Below are 26,936 nucleotides of genomic sequence, written 5' to 3'. Positions count from 1 at the left end.
AACACACTGTCTCAAAAAGTCGATGAAGTTTCATAGTGGTTTAGCTACTACCATTTTATCGACGTCCAGTGAGATAATAATCTAAACCAATTATTTTCGCGTTTTGGGGCCTCATTTCGGCCTAACGTGGAATCGAATGACCCTTTAAAGTTACCAATAAACGCAGATATGCTTTTTTTCTTCAGACCATCTTTCGTAATTATTTTTCGTAAACTAAGTTTCCTGGATGAGTAGTAATAAATTGCGATCGGATGAATGTTACAAGTCGTAGCACCAAAAATATGTTGTTCCGAGGAATTCAGCTTGATTAGAAAATTCGGGATCTCGTCATTGGCTCACCTAAGTGCCTAATGTTTACCATAACTGTAATATTGGTGTCTGCGCAAAGGAAAAATTGACAACTTATAAACAACTAGTTGAATCTTAGAGTAAACAGTTAGGTGCTGTCACTTTTGCTTGACTGTAAAGTGATCCTGTTTGTGCAGCAGGCTGTTTCTGTCGCTTGACCAAATCAGAGTGTGGATCCTTTTTTGTTGCGCAGGTGTTAACGCATGCGGATCAGTGGAGCTACATACTAAACCGGAAAGCGAAAAATGCGCTTTGTTTTTTGTGGCACTTCAATTCCTGCAAATTTTCCACGCCAAAGGTATATCAGGAAATATCGGCGCATAGATAAATTCTCTCTGGAAAATCCCTGAAAACCGTGAATGGGTTGGTAAATCGTCAGTCAGGCTGGGTGCCTGATTCGTTGACTTATGGTGGCTTGTGAAACACTGACCCGAAAGCAGCAAGAGTGGGTTTCCGGCCTGGTAATAGTTCCGATGACCGAAAACGCACACTTGGTCAGGTGCTAGAACAACGTCATACGTATTCCTGCATTTCCAGGGCGCATTTGCCTCGGTCAACCAGTCTGTTATCCATGAGGTGTTTGCTCATCAAGGAATGCTCCGAACGTTTGTGAACATAATGTTCTTCGTATTCTCAGATTTCGTGTGAGAGTATACGGAGAGCTCTACAAAATCTTCCGAACACAACGCGGTGTCCGCCAAAAGTGCCCAATCCCCGTTTCCATTTACTTTCATGACTGACGAGGTAATAAGACGGACATTGGAAGTTCTTCACGGAAGGTTCAACTAACCTCCGACGAAAACGTGGAATACGCAAACGAAATCGTTCTCATCTTTGAAGAGAAGTCACAACGGTCTGTGAATGGATTTGCCAGAATCAACGCGTTCTTTGACATCCACAGAATATAAGGTCATGCTCATGGATATGCAGTAACTGAACAACCCAACTGAACAGAAACTTACAACCCAAAGAGAGGCACTCAAATTTCTGAAGTCGTATTAGCGCCGATTTTAGTGTGCAAATGGGGTCAATGCACGACCCCTTAAGGATCGGTTTGCGTTTACTAATTTGAGGCACCTGTGGCTTCAAAGTTGCATACCTCTAATTCTTAAGTGATGTGTGTATTAATATGTATTAGTAACGTGTATTAGGCTACAGTAAGGGGTAAGTTGCTTTATAGCTGTATGACTTGGCCTTTTTGATCAACGGAACTAAGATGTCTTCAAGACTTCGACAATCGTTTTTGGCTAGGTCATGCATTGAGCTGCTGTTATCCACACGCTAATCGATGTCCGTGAGATCCTTGTTGTTAGTTTCTATCCAGGTTGCCTGAATGTGTGTCTGGATGTGTGGGTACCTCAGAATGTTTGTGGTAGTTTAGCGCCAAATCCTTTCCTCGACCACTTTCATTTTTCTTCACAATGAGGCTTTCAAATAATTCATGTTTGTACGGCAGCGAAGCATCAGTGTCTCCTTCCATTCTTGTTGATGTTTTGCTTGAACACTCAATAAATATTAAGTGGAGATGATTAATGGAAGGTTTGAATAAAGTGATGGTGGAATTTCTTCTCAGATCATCCATTTGTATTAAAGCAACTATTATCCAGCTTAAGAATGTGTTGTGGACTCATGTTCTTATGTTGCTCTCTGTGGCTGCAGAACAAAATTGGAGTGTAGATGGTCTGCCTCTCAGACGGATTACGGTAGTTAGCATCATTCTGTACAAGCCCATTCAAACTGCATCTGGGTTTGTGCAACACTTTGTAGTAAACGCTATCCAAGTTTCGGTTGTAGTGTAAGCTGAGGGGAAAATTTCAGTATGAACCAAGATACATAGAATAGGAACGCATCTACATAGAAAATAAGTCAGGACGAACAGTTACATGTGAATTCTTAATTTCTACAAGACTGCATTGGACGCAGTTAACAGTTCTCTCATTATTTACCGAAAAGCAGGCTTCTCCGAAACAGTTGGTGACCTGAGGTTCCGCTCAGTCATAAGCCGAGTGTATTCAGTGTAGTATCTGTAAGCATTCAGTAATGAATTTCTGGTTGAGAGCTTTGCATCAAGAATAAATAAATTTTACACCTAAAGTGATATGGATAACATACACTATTCCGCAACTACTTGTGCAGCAGATTGACTCAACGGCCAGACAAGGCTCTACATAAATTAGGGGATCTTGTGTAGGGTTTGATTTAGTCATTTATTTTGCAAACTGCGTGATACTGTTACCTCAGACCAGATATTCGTTTTCCTGTTGATTACTGTTCAGACAGTGGATCCACGAGTTGAGTGGCGGAGGACAGTTCTGTTTGACTAACGACTCTTGATTCACATATTCAACATTTGGTACTTTGTGCTCCGGAAGTGGAATCCGGATGAAGTGGTTCATGACTACCGAGAGGTGCCTTATGGCATGTAAAGAGTACATGGCTGTTTGGACCCGTGGCCATTACATATATTCTTGTGACGCGGTATCGGAATAGAAACTGCTGTCTGATGAAAATGGTCGTCTACAGACTTTTTAAACTGAATGACCAACTTTCAGTGAATGTGCGGACATTTTGACTTATGCTACCTTGCGACTCTGCGCGATTCTCTGTACTTTTAGCTAATGATAGGGAAACACAGTGCACAGTAGTACTTCATTCTGGATGGCTACCTGCGAGGGTAACTGTTTCAAAAAACTGTGCAGGGTCGTGCGCGGATAATACATGTACACAGACAAGCACACCAATTGTGTAGCTGCTTTAACTTATGAAGGAACCAATGTATGAGCGACAAAACTATTCATAGCCAAGTCAATTGATCTGGCAGTGGATACTTACTCAAAACTCATCCACTTCACTTGGTCTGCATGAACTCTTCTTTGGCGGATTGGTTCGCTTGAAACTCTGGAACATATGAAAACAGTACATGGTGTAAACCGCGGGAATCACTCCTGTTGAAAAGGAAACCTAATCGAAAGTGTCCTAACCCCTCTGCGTCAGGATTATCTACCTTCCGGTTATTCCGTCACCAAAACAGCACCTATTCCCATCCTCCCCTGTGAGTTATAATCGATGTGTAATTGTATTGTGAACCGGTGTGGGTTTGTTCATGTGTTTGAATGTGAACACGTCTGGAATAATATCCACCCACCAGAACACTACTTTCAGCTGTCAGTATGCACATCATAGTCCGTGTTGCTAACCCCTCCTTTGTGAACAGGTAACAGAGTTTGCTGAGATGAACGTTTACACAGTGGTTGTGTTTTGTCCTATATCTACTCAATCCTAATAAGTTTCTGTATTCCACAGAAGACGTCACTATAAATTCCTTCGGGCAGTAATCCTGACATTCCCCAATGGAAGGTTCTCACTTTTCAAGCAAGAAATCATACGTTTTCGGTGCTTGATATTCCTGATCAGTTTGGACGGCTCGCTCATCTTAGTTCTAAACTAGTCATGAAAACACACTGGAAATCATGCGACCTCACCCAGGATATTTGTTAAGAGGCCTCATAAATAATAGCGTACGAACACCCGGTTTACTTCAACCGCTGTGTGAACTCGGACATTGCGAAGGTGTAAACTAAGCCAACCCGTCTATTTCCCATTCGGTATGTAATAACCAATGAGCAAATATGTTTACTCTGAGTGGGTTATCGGTCAATCTCAAAGACACAGCTTCCTGACGTTTTGTGGGTCCTTAGAAACCCAGTAAGCAGGTGTGAGGAAACACGTAATGACTTCTCCACGCTTTTGTTCGGGATGGGTTAGTGGATCCAGCGTGTAGATCCTAACAACCTCAAGACTTGTGGTTTTAGCACAACCTCGTAATCCTAACTGATCGTATCTATGCTTGTATAACCTGGAAGTACTTAAGCTCCTGTGCTCGCTTCGGGTAGCATGAGAGCCATCCAGGGAAAAGGTGTTCTAGTCGGACCAACAAAATATCAGTAAAAATGATTTTTCAGTGATATTTGTTCGATCATCATCTTCCTCATCCTGTGTCGGTATGTGGGTAAAGCCATCACAGAAGGATCAAGCCGGAATCGATTAAAATGACATTATTCATTGATACCACAACCCACAATGATGACCACACAGTCACCGAAAGTGTCGTAGTGAGGATGAGGTGATATGTGCGTGATGAATCACCCCTCAGTGGTTCAAACTCCACTACACATAGTGCTATATTACTTTACTCAGGAGAAAAAACCTGATCATGTGTATCTGCTGACTCATTTGGAAAGTGGAACCAGGAAAGTGTTCACAAATCCAATTCAACGAGCAGTCGTCATGACAACACCATCTGTGATTGAGTGTTTGGTTACTCGTGTTGATTTAATGATTTGGCTGGAATCAAGAATTGTATTTTCATCAAAAGTTTGCGACTGTGTGCCATCAACAGTTTGCGCAAGTGGAAACACCACACAGGTCATCTAACAAACCAGCTGTAGCTTCGCTGGTCCTTTTTAATGCCTAGCACCCTTCGAGAACTGGAGAGGGTCAGAAATGTGGAGCGCAGTGACTGATGCACTGGCAATCCGATCAAAGCTGTGCTCCTACTGGCTGCGTACGCTTGGCGGCTATCAGTAAAATACACGTGTAAAACGAAAGCTGCTCACAGTCAGCTCTTGCACTTTGTTAATAACGTAAAATTCACACCACTTGCAATATTGTTACACCCTTCATCTGCTGTTAGCAGATCGTGTAAGCACCATCCCCGAAATTTGCATGTTAATTTCTTGTACAATGTTTTGTGCATGCTGCTAGATTTCCGCGTTTCATTGGCCGTACTACTGATCACTGTCAATGAACACGCTTGCTGTGATGAGCCTGTTTGCTTTACTTCCGTCCGTTCTGAGTTTTGATTAATCAAGTTCCCAATTTTCATCTTTGAGCAGCCAATCGATCTAGTGGTTCCTCCGGAAAATCATCCCTTTCCAGTAAGTATTGATACAATCTTTTCAATTTGCTAGCTTTGAAGATCATTACTGTTTTGATTAAATATATTTGAACCGTGGTTTATATCCTTTAGATTACTTGTAGTCGCGTCCCGTTACGAAATATTTCATTATCATAAAGGGAGAAATAATATTCCTCTGATAACAAGAAATGGATAGAATTCTACACCCCACTTGAGAGTAAGTGTGCAAGGGAATTATGAATCGCTGCTTTTCTGATAGCAGAATACTTTGTTTGCGAAGTACTATCAAAATATAACCTAGAAGCGATCGGTTTTCTAATCTGCAGCACCCATTGAATCAGGAGAATCGGATTCCACACTTAATAGTGTGAATAAACCTCAAACCTGTCAGATCACAGCTTCGCTACTGGGTTTTTAAACAAGGAATTTGAAAAAAGTGAAGCCCTTAGGAAGCATTCATATAGGCACAACTATTTTCGTTACTTTTTACCGAAGGCTCCTGGTTACTTCGTAGATCTTCCTCATATTATTTAATACGATCACACAGTCTTTCACTTGGAGTGGGTGGTTGACCAACTGTTATCGCTGTTTAGCTCTACTGAGTGAACGCTGTCCTGTTGACATGCATAAGTGGAGTATTCTTCATAAACCTAAAATTATTTCGGCAGCGGTCATTTTCGTCGTGGTTACTAAACCGTTGCAACATATACTAATCACTTCCTAGAGCGCTCAGTCTTTGGATGTTGGTCGAAAAAATGTACCGAGGTGTCAACCCTATCTTGAACTGATAACTATTTTTTGTACGATCGCAATCCGGAGTTTGGGTAACGGGCAATGCACTCGTTGCTCACCTTTGCAGTCGTATTTCTTTAAAGGCCCTCTTTGATAGAATTTTTGCTGTATATTTTGAGGCATCGAAACAGTTCAGCTAGTGTGGAGGCAACAGTTATAACAAATTATTAGCCTAATTCGAAATCAGAGGATGTCCGCAAATTTGGGCAATATACCATGAGACTGCTTAAGTAGGCGTAGGTCAAATGACCAAAACCAGTAAGTTCATCGGTTTACTCTATTGAAGTGAACAGCAATCAGGCTGAATACGCCAAACATCCGTGCGCAAGTTCTTATGTTCAAATTTCCTGACTTGTTTGATTGGTGCAAACCATTGGCGATTGTCAACAGTGGTAGGGCAGCCGGAGTGCTGTTTGACACTTCATCACGGATTGACAATACGAAATTTCATATCAATGTATTTGGTTGATTGACTGTACCTCCATCATGTGGTTGATGTATGGTAGTTAAAGTTGTTGAACTTCGATCATCAATAACCCTAAACAATTAAAATCGTGTGAAAGTGAGCTGTAAAGCATGCCATAATTCTTTGCTTGTATATTTTTGGGTGTACAGCTGCTGACGCTATGTTTTATTGATCGGTATCAGGGCAGTGTCACCGCATTAGATGGGAACCGGACATTGTAATGAGATGCTGATTGCAGAAAAATGTTGCAAGGATTGAACACATTATTTCCATTGGCACAAGGGGAAGGACGTGATTTTAGCGGTTACGCTCAAGCCCACTGAGGTAATTTTCCAGCCCCGACGTTGTCACCCAAATGAATATAGTTGCCAAACTGGGCAATATTATTTAGTAGGAAAATTTTACAGCTACCTCTCGACCAATGATTAAATCACAGATTTTTTTCCAGTTTAGACAGATCTGAATGATGTCTTTGGTCAGAATAGACTGACAGCTAGCCGAAGTGTGATACTGCAGTACGGTTCTCAATCTACGGCTTTCGTTGTTAAAGATCGCAGCATAGAAACCATGAACTACTGATGGTTATGACCTGCAAAGTTAAATCAGCAATTCATACTAAAGGCTGAAAATTGGTGATCTTCTGCACCAATTAAACGCCGAAGTCATGCAACCAAATTTAATATCAGTATGTATGAATGTCTTTGGACCTGCTTCTCTAGGACCCTAACAGCTTAACGTTGGCCAAAATAACTTACCTGAGCAGAAAGTAATAAATCGTCGGTTCTGTAAGGTTTTTATGTTTATCTGTGACATTTAAGGAACTTGATCAACATACAGAAAAAAGCACTAACAAGCCAGCGACAAAGAACCTCTTCAGACTGGAATCGCGTTCTGCTGCGTGATCGTATCAGGAAGTCGGGGGTCAGCTCCTAGTGCCTGAAAAATAACATTTGGGAACGTGAAAAATAGACATTCAAAATGCTATGTGGTTCTAGCTAGTGACAGCTGGACCTATTCGGAGTATATTAGAACAATGACGGAAACAGGTGACTAAATGGATATTATTCCGGGAATGCATCTGAAAATTTGAACTTGGTGCTAGCCTGGTTAGATTTCAATGTCGCCGCAATAACATTTCCATCCTACACACCATTATTTCTGCTTTCTGTTAAAGCAACTGTTTGCGGCGTGCTTGCCACTTCCATATTTTCTGCCATTCACATTTTCAACTTCTGAAGTTGTCCTGCTTTGCTTACATACGCAACCGAGATTTGTTTATAAGCGCGTACAACCTGGAAACACGCAACGAATATTTGAATCCACACTAAATATCCCACCCAAGGGGAACTTTTTCACACAATTTTTATAAAACGGTTAAGGACCGCAATTCTGTGTTCCCCATGTCTGGGTCACTTTATTACAGTTGCTTTGTGGGCCGGAAAAGGTAATTCTGCTAGAAGGAAATTTCAAAATAAGCCATACCGCACAGCATATGGAGTTAGTAAGTTGAAAGCAATGTTATTACCGACGATCGAATAAGAGTCAAACAATATACAATCAAACTGAAGTACCTAGCTGGCGATAATCCTCCTTGAAAGATGCACAACAATAAACAACACATTCAGTTTGTCCTAGAAGCCTTCTATCGAAGAAGGAAAGCATTTTGTCCACGCTAGGGGATTTGCAACGGTGGTGCCAATTTGTATGAAAAGAAATCGGCGGTAACTATTAACAATGTTGTGATTAACTAGAAATAGAGTGACAGGGACTGCCGTTTAGCATGTCTATTTATTGCCTTTTTGGTGAAAACCGGTTAAGTGTTTCACTACCGGTTTTGCTGACTTCATGAGGAATTTTCGTGTTTCCATAACCCTCATTATCTAGTGAGCACCATCTTAAACAAATACATCGTGTTATACATCCGCCTGCAAATTAGCTTGGTTTTTAAAAGCTAATTAACTCAGTGTTTGCTGAATCTCCCAGTGACTATAGCTTTCAACTAACCGCTACCCACAAAAGCCGTCTCATGTTGGGAACGACAATCATAATGTTGAATTCTTTTCCTGACCCAACATTAGAAGGCCATTTTTTAAACAGTTGTTTCAGATGATATTCAATTTAGCCTTCTTTGATAGCCAACTTACCTTAAAAATGACTGTATTCGACCAAAGGTTTGCATCTTTGTGTTGAAAAGGATCAGTAGTGTGAAGGAAACTCGGGTAACGTGTCCATCTTTTGAGTCCCAGGAAAGGCAAAACCGCAAGCTGCATGCGAGGATTTCTCAGCAACCCTTAAAGCAGCTTCGGATAAGAAGAATAAATCGGTATATTTAATATACTTCCAACCGAAACATGGAGTCTTTATGCAACAAACAACTCAAGGAATGTCATAAAAAGTAACTCAGTTAGACTTTCACTTAATATGAGGTCAATTTATTTTTTCATGCTTAGTTAACACAATAACAGTATTAACGAATTCCCAACAATCTACTAAAATTTGAACAGTCGTGCTTTCTCTTCAGTTTTGGCGGGTAAATACGGCCTCTCATGGTCTCCTTGAACTCTTCATAAAAAATAACTGCAATAAGGCCTGTTGTAGCCTGTAAACAGCTAACACATCAGTGCAAATAACTAAGAATAACTGAAATCCTATAGAACAATGTTTGAAATCATGGAGTGAAACAAATTTACGCTGCGCGAAAACCATAAAAAACCGGAATCAGTAACAAGTTTGCAGTTGTTCGCATAGTGGCAGTATGCCCTTATCACGCACCAATAAACAAAAGAGGAAATTTTATCGAACGACTAACTGCTTTATGATACTTCGATATGAAACGTTAGAAATCCCAGAAAATGTCAGTAAGTACAAGGTGATTGGGCATGTTTCCCCGGTCGCCAAGTGTTCTGAGAACAGTTTGTCACTGTGGACTAACGTATACGAATACGCACTCAATTTATTCAATGAGGATTGATCTGAAGTGCTGTCAACGAACTGTGATGCTTGCAGTGCAGTCCTTCCACTTATTCCAACCCTGAGTGGATATCCATTAATGTTTGTATAACCTAATGTCACTATTGGATATGGTCACTTGATTAACAAGCATATTCCTTCCAGTGAATTTCTAACTGATTTCGTTGCCATTTTATTTCGTTAGAATTTTCGAATGCCCATTTTGTTTTACGTCTCGCTACTTGGTACGTATTGGGCGGATCTTATTTCTTCTCTGTGACTTTTAGCAAGCCAACCTGAACCGGAGATCAAAACGCACCCGGAATGTTTTGTTTAAGGGTGACCGGCTAATTGCATTTTGTGACGATGAGGGGAAATTTAATTTCTAAATGTTGGTGGAGAAAATAAAAATTACCTTGGAACAGCATATAGCCACATACAGCTTGACACAATTTAGTCCTAGAAGTGTGGTTTAGGACCCGCAGATTGACAGTTTTTGACATCCTAAGTGGCTGCCTGTTGAAAATGGTTGTTTGGCGCTTGCTGTTTGTAGAACCAATTGGATGCCAAACACATACAGTTATCAAAAAATATAGGAATAGTGCGTTGCGTTCAAATCGCGATGTACACCTTACTCACACAGGCTATGTTCTCATGGACAGCCGGGTCAGCGTTTGTTGTCGTTTACTTCGGCTCAGTCCAAGACCATCAAAGGCGGGAATACATTTCTGGAGGTGATTTTTACCCAACTGCTAGAGTTCTAAAAAAGGGGACTTAGAAACCTGTCAAAAAATATAACTAAAAGGCTTACATATGTGGTAAAATTCAATTTGAGTCGAGTTAGCAATTTGACTTTCTATATTTGAATGTGCGACAGGAATAATGGGCAAGGCTAACTGTTCAACTGACGTCATCGCCTGTCAAGTCCCGTCTTGCCTATTGGAGAAGATTAATCAAGCAGGACTTTGGAATAAGTAATTCTCTAACTCCGGAAATGACTGAACTGAATGACACGTATCGCTCAATGCGTTATTCATATCCGAGCACATCACAGCCAAACATTCAATAAATTAAGGTGCTAAGTTTATTATTACGAGACGTACCAGGCTTCCCAAGGCTATGCGAAAACGTCTCAAACATATGCAAAAACGCTCAGTTTGCTTGTAATTCAAAAAAAGGCTACTGACTTTTATCATTCTCTGTGACCCAGACGAATGCCTGGGGGCACCTTTCCAAGATTGGTCTGAAAGACACTTAGCTGTGTCTTCTATCTCAATGAACACGGATGTGTGTGCGTCGTAGAGCTAAGACTAAATAGGCGACAAAAAAGAAGTCTACCAATGCTTCTGATTGTGAAATGTATTTCGGATCAAAAGGTGAATCAAATCATCAACAATATGTTGTACCTTGCGGTTCTACGGGCTTTATAAAACGTCACATTCTGTAAGAGTTTATGTGAGAAGGAGTTGGCATGATCTACCCTGTAAAGTACTGTGTTCCAATTGATGAAAACCACTCACAAAGTTGCCAAAACTATTCAAAAGCAAACTTATGTGTAGTTCCCTTTTTAGGCTTATTTTGCGATATCTAGGATATCGTACGGAACAAACCACGAAACAGCCTCTGTGCATAAAATTGGGTGGAAAAATACCATAATGAAGATGTGAAGCTGGTTTTTAGGTTAGATTTGAATACATGTTCACCCAGATTGAATTCATCCCCAAGTTCACTGTTACCCGAGTATCATCCCTTAATTTTCAATAAAAGGCCACAAACATTTCACTCGACCATAAAGTAACAGCTGAGCAACTTGGCAAACATTTCACCAATCTCAGGTTTACTTTTTGTGCAAGCTCATTGACGGTCAGTAGGTCTGGAATTCCTGAGGTTATACTGCCAATAAACTAAAAGCACCGTGAAAAATACACGTTTATATTGGGAAATAACAAGACTAACTACATTATTTTCTTCCTAACCGGTGGCATAATACAATTACCAGCTTCTTGAATAGAGCCATATTCAGGAAAGTGATACATTACGCCAAGAGCAAAACTACTTGGTGGTTGAAAAGTGAAGTTCACATAGTCGTCGCAAAGCGCCGTGTCACCCTTTGCAATTAAATTTGCTTTTGTGAGTGTTGTCGTTAGCAAGCTAATAGCCAAGAAGCCGAGTGCGATATTCCGACTTCGAAACTCAGTCCTACCTTTAATGACCGTTTCCGTTGTTTCGCATTTTAAGCTGACGTGAAGCAGTCCACCAGCTCACCAGCAATCTGTTTAAACGGTTGATCTCTAGGACGATTAAACCTGCATGTTTCCGGTTGCATGCATGGACGGTACACATAAGTCATAACGGCTTAGTGATCCCCAGTCAGTTGAGTGCGCTTTCATTGTTCTTTGGACCTCCAGCGTCGCAAACACAGTGACTTTCCCTATAATCACTACAAAACTGTGTTGTCCAAGTGTTTATGGATATATCTGTAGAATGGATCGCAAGCCGTTCAGTGAAATCTCTGCGCCAAACTGCCTTCATTAACTGAGGAGTTAATCTTGCACTGTGACGAGGTACTATGAAACACGTGTGCGTTGAACTGTCAGATTGGACATTATTCTATCGTCAAATGAACCCCCAGGTTGCTAATAGATACGGACCGTTAGATTCTTAAACAATGAAGAGGTATTCCTCTTGCCAGTCCAATTTCGACGGTGGGTTTTTCTACCGAGTCACGGTTCCATGCACAGTTTCTTTTATTTGCATTCCGAGTATCGAACATCGGTTAACACACTAGAACATTTGAAAATCCACGTGTGACACTTTTATTTCACAGATTTTTAATATGTTTTCCATAAAACCAATATATCTTTGGGTTGCAACTTATTTAATTAACCGGTTGTTGTTCAGCAGACAAGATGTTGTGTTGCTTGGTAGTGCTTGGTGTATTCGCTTGCAGTTTTGAGCACCTTTTTTAGTGGTCACATGCTAGGTTGTTCTGAGCGTTGCACGTACACGCGCCTCAGTGCATCCGCTATTTTGATCCTACTGTCCGTTTCTATGAATTTCTGTTGTAACCTTGCTCTCCTTGTTCCAGCACCCCGTCCTTCGCTATATGGGTATCCGCTAGTAGGCACACGTCCCTCCATCACTGAACGTAAGTCATTAACTTGATCATTTTGTCGATATTTCGTGAATGCTAAAAGTAATTGCATTGTGTTATGTACAAGGCTTCTCGTGCAAAGAGAAAAAGATCACCGTTAGATGCTCAAAAACATAATTGATTAGCGCTCCTCTACACTCCCAAGGTAACCACCATTTTCCAATTCTAGAAAGCGAGCACTTTTCAAAGTTTTTTCTAACCTCACTCTAGAACAACACATCTCGCATAAAAACATATTTTCGATGGCTGTTGTCAGAACAGTTTGTGTTTGGGTTTGACATGGTGTGACCCATAAGACGTAATACGGTCGTAGTGAGTATAAAACGGTTTGGTCAAAATTCATCTCGTGGCCTAAACATAGGTAGGGAACAATAAATTATGGGACTTATTTGATCCACTAACTTGAATAGCTCACTACATGAGTGCCGGCGTTTTCAAATCATAGTTCAGTTGGGTGAATGCCTATGCTGACAAATTTTTCACTGGTCGGAACGTGTGTTTTGATCGGTCTCGACGATTTATCGGCAACCTCTTTGTAAATGCATGGGTAAGCTGTTGCATTATTTAAGCAATAATCCACGTCTGCTGAATGGGCTAGCGCAGAATGATTACTATTTTGTATCAGTGAAAGCTAGTTGTGAATAGTTCGAACAACAGCCTAAGCACTCGCCCGTCGTTCGCCCAGCATGTGACTCCATATGACAGGGTCTGACTAGACAATTGGTCTTCTAATCCTCTGACTAGTGGGTATCTTGTAGAGGGTGCTTGTAGACGAGCTGCAAGGAATGTCTCCTCCCAAGTTCTCTGAGTCTTGTTACTAGGTGGACCACTATTTAAAGACAGACACAATTTAGCAGGTTTTTAACGACGCACGGTACACCACCGATTTTGGAGTCTTGTTTGTCATGAACTTCTCTATCTCCTCAAAACATGTTTGTGAAAAAGTTCACCAACTTTTCCAAATTGAGCCACTTTCTTGATGTAGCATATCTTTCATAAGTTTGTTGTAAATTCTTGAACAGCCTTCTACCGGTTTCTCCACAAATTGTGTCTCTTCTATGGGCATACTTTTTAAGTTTTCATGAAACCCACGTTCAGCTTGAACATGAAATTTAAAAGCGGTATGAAAATTTGAGCGTAAGGCTGGTTTTTAGTCGGGTGATTTTATATAAAAAATATCAGTAAGAGTGGTCTAGTAGATTTCCTAGTTAACACGAAGTAAATATACAAGTGAGTGTAACTCGCTAAGTTCATTCCTCGTTGACTTGAATTTCACGTTTTCAAGAGCACTGTCGGTCATGATTTCCGCATACTGATGAAAAAAGCTGGCAAATGTAATCAGGTGATTTGTAGCTTTGGCGCTCGTGAAGTCATCGTGAATTAGAAATAGAAAAAATACTGCACTAACTGACGATTTGTTGTGCAGTGTAGATTATCGTCACCCATTGCCAAAAGATGAAACCGTTCTTCGTGATAATTTTCTTGTTCAGCTGTCCGCCGAACGCAGTACTAAGTCTCTAAAGATCAGTACCGTGTTTAGTCAGTGGCTCCGTTTATAATGAGTACCAACTAAATAAACAAGTTCTCCAATCTTCTGTCAGCAATGTCGAGAGCAGCGGCATGAAGTCACTTCAAAATCAATCCACTGGGATTCGTAAACCAGAAGATTATGAGACAACTCAGCCCTCCTAAGCCCCGAAATTTATGACACAGTGCTTTGATGTGGATACCACATTCAGAGATGCTACGTCAATAATTTGGATTGATTTGAAAGTCTTTAACCTGGAGTTCGTTTTGTAAGTAAAACCAACCCACGCGGAAAATCAGAGAAGCGTCCTTAAAACATCATTTTTTTGTCCCACCAAAGGAAGGCAATATTCACCAAACACACTGATCGATCTCAGGGAAACGCTGCCTCAGGAGTGACGGCCTGTTGACTTGGGAGCCTAGTGATCACAACATACACAAAATGTTTGCTATCTGAAGTGTGAATTTTTGGAATACTACTTTGAACAGAGACGAAATCTTATTGGATGTCACCCCTCCTACAGAATTGCCACAAATGATCGGTTGTTAGGAGATGAGTAAATCACCAAATCAGATAAACCCTGGTTGGTGGCACTTAGTACGGAAACCCCAGGTTTAGTCTAGATGAAATTAGCTTTAACGACATTGTTAGCACACCGTTATTTATCGGCCGGCAACTCTATTAAGAAGTGGCTAGTCTAATAAATTCTCAGCGCGTTAGTGACCTGAAAAATGCTTTTCTAGTGAACAGTACAGTGAACAGTACATACAGTCGATAAAACAGCATGTGCCGCTAGTTTCAGCCACTTTCTACTACGTCCAGTTTATGCTCTGATTTCATGTTAACTGTGCACTCCTGTCCCTGGCTGACCCATTATTCTCATGCACTTTTAACAGCAGTAAGATCACAGATCAATTTGGTTGGTCACGTGTACAAAGGTTAATTTTCACAAGTATTACCAAGATACTTGTAAGATCCAACCGTGGTGACTTTTCGTCCCCTGTGTGGATACACACAGTGGATTGATGGCAGCAAACGACTGCCACGTATGCTAACAAACTCAACAAAATGCACTGAATACCAAAGTAGTGTGGAAGGCAAGAGAAGTATTTCGCCAAACAACCTATTTTGTTCAAACAATACCATTAATATCATATGTTCTGTAAGTCGTTTATCCTGCACAGACCCAAGAACGACAGACAAAGAGCCGTAACAAGGAAATGAAAGTGATCTCACCATCAACAGCTCAATTTCTGAGGCTATCTGCAATCCATCCAGTTCGTGAAACTTCATGTAGCATATTCAGCAAATTACTGAGGCATTACATTGGCTACTGGCTCCGTCGCTTTTATTGTTTAGAGTGAAGGACTTCGGAATCACTCACCTCTCAGGGTAGAAGACTTCCGTCGTGTATACAAGACGCCGTGCCGGAAACTGGCATGTTCCTAGTCACAAGAGTGCTGTCTGACCTTCTATTACAAATGCAAAGATGCTGCCGTTCGCCACAGTTGAAATTCCATGAACGGTTGCTTATATATGGACTGGCTGCGAAATATCATTTTGGAAAGATTAACGCAATTGGCAGGCCGTTTGTCCTTGGAACAAAGGTAGCAAGAGCGACGGGGCTGAGAGGCGGGCTTGCTTACCTGCCTTTCATCTCATCATTCGGGAAAGGGGTAATCAACAATTCCACCGTTTGGGACTTTTAACTTAGAGGAGCAATCAGTCCTTCTCATTCTGAAGTAATTTTCAGTAAAGAACCGTGGACTGCATCCAATCATAAATTGAATGAACAATTTTCTGAGGATAGTTCCTGTTTTCTAAGTAGCCGAATTTACACGTGTGATAAACTCACTCTATTTGTTCTTATCCAGGGAATAAATGATAAAAAATATTTTATACCGGACAACTAAACTGGATATGATCCTCCCGATTTGAGTATGGAATCTAGCTGATCGTTAGGAAGCAGATTGCCAGTTTGCAACTGAGCAAACGGTAGCTGTGCAGTCTAGTTTATGAAGACATGGATGGGTTACAGGGTTGCTGAAAACCCTCCAACAGACCATCACAAATTCGGTCTTTCTTGGGACTCATTAGGTGGGCGCATTCCCCGAGATTCCGTCAATTTTATATTCTACTTGAACCCGAATTGCACGAAATTTGACTTAACAATTTGCACCTTATCTTTACAAGGCCACACACTCTTCTGAGTCGCGCCGTGATACTTACTTATGGATGATGCAGTAAAATCAGGAACAGCTAGTAGAACACTTACGGTTTACTAGAGTTTGTTTAAAATCAGCTGATGGCTACTTTGCCCTGCTGGGAGTTTTTCAAGCGGCCCCGTTCCCGTAAACCCGGAGGTGGACGTCTTGTATGCAGGCTATATCTCCAAATTTATTCGTAGTATTAACAGATTATTCAGTCAACTCTCAGGCCTCTGATGCACATAGATAACGGTATCTGCTTAAATTCACAAACATCTACTTTCTGGTTTCCTCCGGGTTGGCAATCTACAAAAACGCTTGGAAAAGAAGGAAGCGCTGAATATCCTCTCAAAAGGATCTCGGGGCTTTTGTCCTGAGCATTGTTCTCAAAATCATCAGATCTGTCGCTCATTATTATGACACAAAGGGTCTTCTTTAGATAAAGGGACGCTGATGGGAAAGTATAACTCTAATATCTCGAGTCCAAGTAATCCCTTTTCTTAGGTAAGTAAGAAGGCAGAGCTTAAGAGGGGTTTATATTTACTTCTTTCATTCGTGAACAAAAGCAGGCGATATTCCGAAGACAGCAGCAAACAGAATCAAAACCTACACATTGGTTTTACGATCAGGATGGAAGCAGTCAACCAGTGCCTGCACACACAACGTAGTCTATCTAGCATGGATGGAGACCAGTAGCCTCGATTACGACTGATAATCAGTTGTTCTGGTCACACAAATCGCTGAACTGTCGTTGGTGTCTTAAAGTCATATTTTAAACACTGCCTGCGTAATTGTTGCAGGGTGTTACTGGCAGTGTTATTTTTGGAGGATGCTCAGCTACCTAAGTGACGAAATTCCTGGTGTTCTGCCGTTCTGACGCGCCTGCGAATACACATAAAGTGAGAGAAACATGTGAGGCCAAAGTAGTAGACCTACTGTTAACAATTCTGAAAGCAATCTTCTTGATGGGCCTTAACTCTGAAACAAGATGAGATTTTAGGTAACTTCAATAATCCCTTGATCGTTGGCTCAGCCAGATTTTGTATGAAGATGAACTCTTCAGGGCATTCGCTTGCTTTCTGCTTCCTCCACCGTCAAATCCATCTGGTTTGCTTTTCAGGGAAGTCGCATATGAAGTTAGCAATACGTCTTGTGAATCGCCGGTGCATAGTAGAGAATTTACTTGCAGTGTCTATATAATTATCTACGTAGTCTAACAAAAGCTGTGAAAGTTTTTAATGGAAACCCGCGATGTTGGCTAGTTCGTTAACTACAAGACAAAAGAGATGTAAAGGATTATAACTGGTTATAAGAACACGGAAAGCAACCGAAAATCCTCTGACATGGGTACATCGTTAAGTCGTATCCGGACAATATAAAAGACAGTCATATTAAACCTGCGTTTATAAAAACAAGTAATGGAAAAAACTTACTTATGCCTGAAGTCTCATCCACCCCACATCGACGAAGGATTTGGTGCATGAAAACACTAAGTGTTGTCTATTATGGCAGGAAAGTGGCTTCAGACGACGCTCATAGCTCATCAAGCCTTGAACGTGTCCCCCAGACTATTGAACGTGGTGCAAAACTATTACACGTTGCGGAAAACACTGCCCAATCTCACGAAACAATTCAGCATAGGACATCTCTGGCTAGACCTTCTGATGATTATTTTACCTGTTTTTTCCAGCTGAGATACCATCTGAAGAATCAAAAGAAGTGACACCTCAAATGAAGGCAATTCGGAAAGAAGGTGAGTGTATCTCTAAAACAAATCAAAGATGCACAGTAGGCTCATGGTGTGATAAATACAGGCCATTTCCGAGACTCAATTTCCCAACTTTACGCCAACCTAAAGTCTCTTATTGATGATCGGAATTCTTTTTCCCTGAAGGGATTCGATTGTCGGGCAGGGCTCTAAGAAGTGACTAATGTCCATATACTCCTTCGAGTATGTGATCAATAAAAATCGTGAACTGCGTCGAAGCACTTATTTCAAGATACCGTATGCCGACTGACAGGCATCCAGTTCGTGTCAAAGGAGCTTCAGGTCCTACTCAGGACAATGTGTAAACTTTTCTACTGCTTGTAACTTTCCAAAGTCAAAAGAAATGTTTTTCTTATGCACCCCACAGAGCTTCAGCACAGTAAGTTTTGCAGTTGAGGTTCAGCAAAAACTGTGCACCCATAGCATTTAGGCCAAGCGGAGCCGGAACCTCGCCCCACCTCTAAACTGCATAGACGATAATCCAAAATGCATAATTAGTCTGCATTTTTCATTCGCCTTTCTTCTAACCAGAATCAAAGTGCATATGCATGGGTTTGCACGTCTTTACCTACACTTATCCAGTCTGTCCTACATGGGAACTGAAACCGATGTTTGTCACCCTTTCCTCATCAGAACCAGTGAAACTGACACGGGAATCTGTGGCGTTCCGATGTGATACGTGTCAACAGAGCAGCATGACCATAACTACCTACCACGTAGGAACCGGAACCTGGTTAATGGCCGTTCTAATTTTTCTACTTGGGTAAGTGTTTTCGCAATCCAGAGTGGCTTAGAGTTGCTTCAGAAAGATAGATCTACCCAATTATCATACCCGAAACCCACAAGTGGATTCCAAAGGCAGTATTACATATGATTTTCGTCACTAAAGAAGTGTAAGCTTATACGGTATCTGATGCGAGACGGTATACTACAGTCGTCAGTTTTTCCTGACTTTTTACCCTCATGATCAAAACAAAATAAATAAAGTTTCATTACATCAATCCAGGTAATTAGTGTAGGAATTTATGATCAGTTGAACATGTGCAAAACTTCGGAAACAAAATTTGACGTCCACAAACGAAACAGCATTTCGGAAACAAAATTTGACGTCCACAAACGCTGTGAAACAGCATTCAGTGCGAAAAAACTAAAGGTGGTTGACGTAAATTAGTAGCCATCAACTAAAAAGACGAACATTGTGCTATCTGCAGTAAAATATTCGGAAGCTTTGCCCTCAGAATTAATCGCGCTTTCCTCCTCACACTTCTCTGAAGCCGGTTTCAACCATGTGCAGGTTCTGTTGTTGGAAAAGACTAAATGACTGTTGGCTAAGACCAGTCAAAAAACAATTAGTGGATCAGTCAGAGTTTCTGCGTACGTAATAGACACTAATATCGGGTTCGTAAAGTATAATTTGCCTCCGGATCCTGCTGCTAACCTTGATACCAAGGGGGTGGTGTATACGTTTTGATCTAACTGTTCCCAACTTTCTCCATCATTTGGGCTAAGGATGAAAACCGTGTCCTGATGATCCTTGTACATCTTACGTGGATGATATTGGTGGTGTTCATCATCATCATCATCATCATCATCATCATCATCATCATCATCAGATAGAACAATATCAGTGTTGACACCGATGCTTCACTGCCGTACAAGCAAGGCGTTTATCCAATAATATTCATAGCAACTCTTCTGAGGTGTCTGTGGTTAAAAACCGGACGACGTTTCACATCATCTGTCGGCAGAGGCTACATCTCGTAGCTATACAGAAACACAGTCCTTACTACCAGTGATATGCCTTTTTACACCACAAGAGACGCAAGCGTGATTGGGGTCTTTGAGATTCCCGCACTATCTTCGTCAGACACACTTCCCCCAGAGCTAATGAAACTGCCGAGATTGGTAAAATTTTCCACAACATCCAGTGATTCTCCTTGAATTGTAGGAGATATGTTCAGAGATATGTTCAGGTTCTGCATATTCACCAGGACTTGTGCTCCACCTTCTTCCTAAAAAAGAGGACGATGTAGTTTTTGTACGTCATATCGACAAGGTTCTTACCGATAACGATTTGAACACCGGGGTTTTGAAGACCTTTCTGTATTTGGCTCATCATTTCAACAATGACGAAGTCAAACTAGAATGGAGAGATTAAGTATCCTTGTCGGACACTGCTTTTTGTAAGGGAGCTTTTGGAAGGCTCATCAATATAGACTAACACCACCCATAGTACGCAACTATGGGGACCTGTTTATGCTCACAAACCTTTAGGGCATATCCTGTTGAGCAATTGTAGTTGACAGCACTGACAGATTAACAGTCAGACCTCAACAGCGTTCATGTCGTCAGTAACCACAACGATGTCTGAAGCAGCAGTCGATTGTAAGAGAGCACGTGGTGCATAATAGAAACTGCCCCTGGCATATTCAGAGCTACAATCTGTTGGGTCGTAGGCAGACACAGTAAAGAGGGTGCAACGGACCTCATTTTCTCTAGATTCTTTCGCACAATTTACTAAACACACCGCGGAGAGGCGAATAATAATTGCTATCCAGTCAAGTGTATACGCTTCCGCTGGTTCGCCTAATATAATTGTTACCCCGGCATTTCCAGCTGCAGCAGTCTTAGAATTTCCAGGGTTGTGCAGGCGGAATCTGGAAGAGAGCGATGGGGCAGTCATTTCAGTTTGCGGCACTTGATTCCTGCCTCCTTGTGCAAAGAGAACCCTGTGTACGAGCAACAGCCACTTGTTGTCCTGCTTGCTTCAGGGTGCGAACACTGCCAACAGCTGAGTAGACAGTCTTTCCCTGTTTGGAAACTTACTTTGAAGTGTTTAGGGTAGTCATTGAAGTCGAACTTTCAGACTTTGCAACTGAGTGTGATGCACGTGAGCGAAATGGTCAAACCTAGTGTTGGGGTCTGCAGAGGTTATTCACATTTGAACGGGGCAGAGTGGAAGACTAAAACCGTGAAAGCGTAAGAGGGAGACGTCATCAGTAGCACGATTTTAGTTACCCTCCCTGCTGTATGCAGCGAGTAAGGCGATCTAGCTTGTGACACGAAGTGCAAGCGGAAGTGGCCTGAGAATATTGTAGGTTGTTGTTATTTTCCACGGGATACTCTCGTTTGCCTGCATTCACCGTCGCCTAAATCTAAAGGCGTTTCTTTTGTACGGTAAACCAGAATTGCATCTGCTGGGTTTCGAAATCAAGTAGGAATTATGAATTCTGCCACAACTTTTTGCCACCCATTTTAATCCCTCAGTTGATTCGCTTGTTTGAAACTAATGATGAGGTACAATATTATACAGAATTTTAAGTGCTGCAGCACCATTATTACCATATGTATTGCAAGCATAGGCTTTAGGAGGCAATCATTCCTCCAGATGCGCACATTGCTAATTCAGAAAGACCAGATTTTTGACCACTTTTACGTAAGGTATTGTTCCAGAACCTGGCATATTGTGGATGTGTGAAAGGTGCAACTCCTACCAGGCTGAAACTTCGCTTGCTGCTCCCGATTCAATGTCTCATGGACCATCCGAAAGCGAGAAATGACAATCGACTTCAAGTCTTGTTACGACTGAAGTAAAGCTTTGCTTATCGATTTCATAGATGTCCTTCTTTGAAACGTGGTATGGTTGCAGATACTTCCGAATAGTTTGAGACAATATTCGCTTTCCCAGTGAGGACAAATAAACGAAAGCATTGATCACTGATTACATCGCTCCTAGCCTTGAATGAAGTGGATGAGGTCATCCAGACTACGTAATGGGTAGTGCTTTAAAGAAAATGTACAGTCGTGAGCCCCCAAGGTCGTGATGAGTTGCAAGGTGCAGGGTGCCACTGCCGCACAACAGAATGTATTTGGGACCAGTGGAGGCCTATGTCAGGGGTTTAGGTGCCGGTGTTCTGTCTGATGTACGGTGATTAAGGGAAAATGGTGGTATGGATTCGTGAACAAAAATTCCAACAGTGTGAAACCTGCGTCGATATCACTCCAGTTGATATCCAAACCCGAGAGATCAAAAGATATTCTGACAGGTGATGGTGACTAATTCGCTTAAATTTGGAAAGTGCGAACTTTTCAGTTTCCAAGCAGTTTGTCGTTGTTTGTGGTGCCCCGAAAGACCAAAGAAGAAAGATCTGAGGACGAGTGTGAGATCATAATCCACAAGTGCTACAAAGCTGCGACAGTCGGTTATTAATCCGCGTCATTGGTAATTGGAGGTGATGTGACCGGATTTCTCCGAGTCCAGATGTCAGTGAATCACTGCGTTACTCAGCATCAAAATAAAGCTGAAGTAGTCGTCCTCTGGTGTCCGTTTATTCTGGGACCAATCGAATACCACCGTTTAGTTTAGTCTTAGATGCCTTAATTCTTCTCAGTTGTGCATTCGAATCCAGGATGACTACAACTTATCTGAGTTTCAGCTTGCCGCTTCACGGCACATCACGCACCTTGAAAAATGTCGTTTTTATCGCCGCAGTCAGCGCGGACAAGAGTAAATAGGGCAAACGGATAACGTTCAGTTTTGTTGTACTCCCATATTGTCGTTTCAGACTTACATTGATGAGTGCAGAGAAGGATTGTGAGATTGTGAGATTGTGAGATTGTGTTTGGGTGTTCAATTCTGGTTTCTAATAGAGCACCCTCCAAGCACTTCAAATGACTTCAGTATATGAATAAATCAGCATGTCATCTTGATTATTCAATAAACACAGTAACATGAACAGGCGTTCAGGCTTAAAGATTGATCCCGAGGTGCCCAAAATAGTCAGAGCTGACTGACACACAAGTATCGTAAGAAAAGTAGGATCGACACTTCCTATAGACCAACATAAAACGAGACTATTAGAAAGGAGGTGAGAGAAGTAAGAAGAACGAGCACTGAAAAAATAACGGAGAGATCTGTCAGTAGTAGTTTGTTTTGGCTTCTCGCCAGGAAGTAAGTCAACCCGCCCCAAGACACCAATAGACAGCTGAGGTGGAATAATGTTATAGCTGGTTGTGAAAGCTATGGGTGTACCCGGATCGAGATGCAGGCAAGGAGCTCAAACTTAGATGAGGACGTTTGGCTTAAACGCCAAGCGAGAAATGCAAGTGCATTGCATTTCCTTACTAGCAGACCATTATCTATGTTCCAACTCTTAATACGCGGGACGAGGAGACTGTATTGATCAGAGCTCTAACCACTGGCACACCTGGCATGAAAGACTGTTAGTTTCGCACGGATACCCCCCGCATATATACATGGGTCACAGTGCCAAATATGCTTCTGATAACCTCCCTTTTATCCGTCCCATGCGATCAAAATGATCAAAGCGCCGTTTATCGGTGTCGTGGCACATATTGTTCATTATGTTTCATAATACTCAGGGACGTTCCATGTTGTGTTAGACGTCGCCGTAGGATAAATTTCGAAACCGTCCAATTCCTCTGGAAGTGAATATACCCGGTCAAGACCCTCAACCGGCAGCTGATTTAAGTGGTGTGTTTGAAACTGGCTTCGTAATTCCCTGGATTGACGTAAGAGACCGTGGTAGCTTTTTCCTATCTCGGATCCAACAAGGTGACTGAAATGAGACGTACTAACTTTTATGGCTTCAAAATTTGCATCTGACGGGAGATTGACGAAAACCTTCCAAGAACTCTGGGGTAATTTAGCTAACCGGAACATAACTTTGTCATGTAGCGACATGTCTAACTTGTATCTCAGTGACTAAGTAAACGGTATTCTGTATCCTTACGATGGCGATGGCTACTGCAGCAAGAAGCTGCACATTTCGTTAATTTGTCGCCTAGTTTCTTTCAAGAAACAGGGTACTAATCTTCGTTCTTTCAAGAGATGTCCAGCAGTTCGCAGCCGCAGACCAATACCCTAATAAATTTTCCACTCTTCTTGAAACTCAGGTTAGGAAATACGCACATTTTTCTCGACCAAATCTGACAATGAACAGCTATCAGCGGGATGCTGGAGACATTTTCAAAAGTGGTGAAGTGAAGATGAACTATCTGTGCAACCTGTCTTCTTCAGTCTGTTGAAATCTTCTATATGTTCACGTAGAAATTGATATGGTCCGGATCAGGTACATACTACTAGACATGATGCGAAGACAGTTGATTTGTGGAACGTGATGGCCACGCTTGTCTGTGTGTGGTTTTATGTTGCATGAAACCGCAGTGTGACTATCGTTTTGAGAAAGAAACAGTCAGACATTCATGAACCGCGTAAATTCAGTCTTGGAAGATTAAAGTACTGCACGTTTTAAATTCGGCGCATGTTAACCCAATCAACAAGTTTGTCAGTAATATTAAATCTAGAGCTAGCTTCAAGAAGCGTGTGGTACTCTAGGATTCTGGTATGGCACTTATAGAGGCCAACATCTCCGAGCTCGCATAACTCCTGTTAGCACGTCTTTTTAGTTTTCACCTTGCTAGGTATTGGAGATAGCAAAGCGTCTTGCAGCACAGTTTGATTAAATCCTTCATAAAGTGACAGTAATGCCACATTCTTTCTATTGTTACAGGGGCGTTTTGGGGTGTTTCCTGATTCCGTTCTACACGAATTGTTGCAAAGATGTGAAACACACTTGCCCCGTTTGTGATACAGAAGTTGGAGTGGTTAAAGCGATTTAACATTTAGCATAACGTGATTCACCGCCAACCCACCCGGTATGTACAACTGCACAAACGACCGACTGGCAGAACCATGAAAAAAACAATTATGGATTACATTTTGGATTCCCGCCATCTTGTGACGTCCTTCAACTCAAATACACCCGCACCCAGTTGACTCCATCCCTCTTGCCAAATGAAATCACCCGTTGTAACCTTCACGCCGTTTCTGTCCAGTAATGTCTCAATGCGTTCCTGAATTACCAGTATCTTTCCAAATCAGCACTTTCCCTTTTATTTTGCAGTATGAACCTTATCCCCATACTCACAATGAAGTAACCCTTCTTGTACCTAACCGACAACTGAGTGGTCAGCCTGAATGTTGCTGCATTTTACATACTGTGGTATACCCAACCATAGGCCTACGTCGTAAATTTTGATGTCACAACAAAAAAAACAAATCAACAACTGTGTTCCCGTGCACCTTCCACGTAAATGAAGGACATACACATGCTTTTTTTGTTTCAACAAGGGTAGGCGTATATGAGTAAGGACAGTGAGTTGCGTGCATTGACAATGCTCCTTTGTTCTCTGGGGGCTCCAGCTTAAAGCTGCGCTCACCTCACCATTCCTAATACATTTGTTCCCGTTTTCGCACAACTCAATTCAGCATGTGACTGAGAAAACTCCCGGGTGGTTAGGAAATACTAATATCACGTGAACGTTCAAGCTTACTAGAATTCAGTGAATTAGAGGCAAAAACAGCAAGCGATCCACTGGAATTCTTTGTTCTGATTTGTTGCACCTTTGCAGATAAAATAATGCTTGTTGCAATCTGGTCAACCCAACCTGACTACGAACAAAGCACTTGCAGTTTTACTTCATAGATGATATGTCCACTTGATGTGAACATCTAAAGATAAATGTGCATTTCTGACTAAAATTTAGCCATGCATTTTTAGTTATCGGCAAGCAACAAAGCCACCCACCGAAAAAATAGTCGTATTTAGAGAAAAAGTCTCACTTTCCACAAAGCCGTTTTAGTTACAGAACCAGTCTTAGTGGGAGGTTAGGAATTTCAACATTTACTAACCTTCTATCAGGTAGTCGAATAAAGCGTGATGTCATGTAATTGAGATCGAGGTTGTTTAGATACTTGATTTCCAATAGATAGATTCCCAAACATGTTTTATCTTGAAAGGACGTTACTGCTAAGGTGACTAAAAACGCTTCCACCGTGAGCTGCGTTGTGTGTTTCGGGGTTGTATATAGTAGCCTCCATGTGGGAATTTCCGTGATTATCATTGAAATATCTTTCGGTGGTATGGCACCATGAGCTGGTCCTTTAGTTTTTTCGAGTCCATTTTTACTTCTTTGTTTGTGTACCAGCTGATGGTAGTATTTCGTTTGTAGAATAAAAGCAGGAATTCTGACAGGATTTGTCACCTGACTCGAAATCACTGAAGTATATTTACCAAGTAAAGTGGTTTTAACTCAATTAATGTACAGCATAGGTGTTCCAGTCGTTTGCCGCATATCCCCACTGAAGCTCTCATAGGATGATGCTGACGATATGGCTGACGTGGGTGACTATCAGCCCATTTAAGCACTCACGAAATCTAAACTCCTGTCATGGTTCCGTGTTGTACAACTGAGCTCAGTGTGTTTCAAAACTATATCATATACTGTTTCATAGGTGTTCATTAATGACAAGTGCACGTGAAGAGTGAATACCCGTGGATGTAAGTAGCTCTCAATTCTGTTTATACCTCAAAAGGTGAAACGCCTGGCTAAAATGATTAAAATACCGTAACTAACCTGCATAAACCCCAGAGTTTTACTGAGCCTGATACTAAAATAAGGACGTTAAAACCAATCGATATTCTCAAACCACAGTAGAACGTCAACCGTTTTAATTCTCGAATTGCGAACTGAATCCATCAAGAGTGGTGAACTTTTGGGTGTAAGATTGTAGTATCGATCGGCGAAATCTTACCGTACTCTCGTTCACCCTTTGAATAGCGTGAAAAACGGCTGAGCGAAACTTCGTCTTTGCTAAATTTAGGACACAGCAACCCAGTATCTGTTATAACCTGAAAACAGGTCGGCACTGTCGGCTGGTCACCAGTCGGATTCGTTCGGAAAAGTGACATGATTGTGCTCTCTTAATTTCTAAATGCGAATG

The 26,936-nt window shown here is 41.6% G+C and overlaps 1 protein-coding gene across 1 annotated transcript in view; it reads left to right on the top strand.

Moving 5' to 3' along the window:
• The window catches only part of T265_08776 (hypothetical protein), a gene marked incomplete at both ends in the record, with an annotated part of 153,407 nt that extends 128,066 nt beyond the window's left edge, over nt 1–25,341 (top strand). Inside the window, 4 exons of the mRNA XM_009174668.1 lie at nt 12,562–12,593; nt 18,058–18,115; nt 18,764–18,846; nt 24,664–25,341. Coding sequence (XP_009172932.1) covers nt 12,562–12,593; nt 18,058–18,115; nt 18,764–18,846; nt 24,664–24,741 — 251 coding nt within the window. The remainder of the gene's footprint in view (nt 1–12,561; nt 12,594–18,057; nt 18,116–18,763; nt 18,847–24,663) is intronic.
• Between the last annotated feature and the right edge of the window lie 1,595 nt (nt 25,342–26,936).

The sequence above is a fragment of the Opisthorchis viverrini genome (genome assembly GCF_000715545.1).
Source record: "Opisthorchis viverrini unplaced genomic scaffold opera_v5_234, whole genome shotgun sequence".
Lineage (NCBI taxonomy): Eukaryota > Metazoa > Platyhelminthes > Trematoda > Opisthorchiida > Opisthorchiidae > Opisthorchis > Opisthorchis viverrini.
The sequence above is the reverse complement of the archived record's forward strand: the minus strand, read 5'-3'. Positions and strand labels throughout refer to the sequence as shown.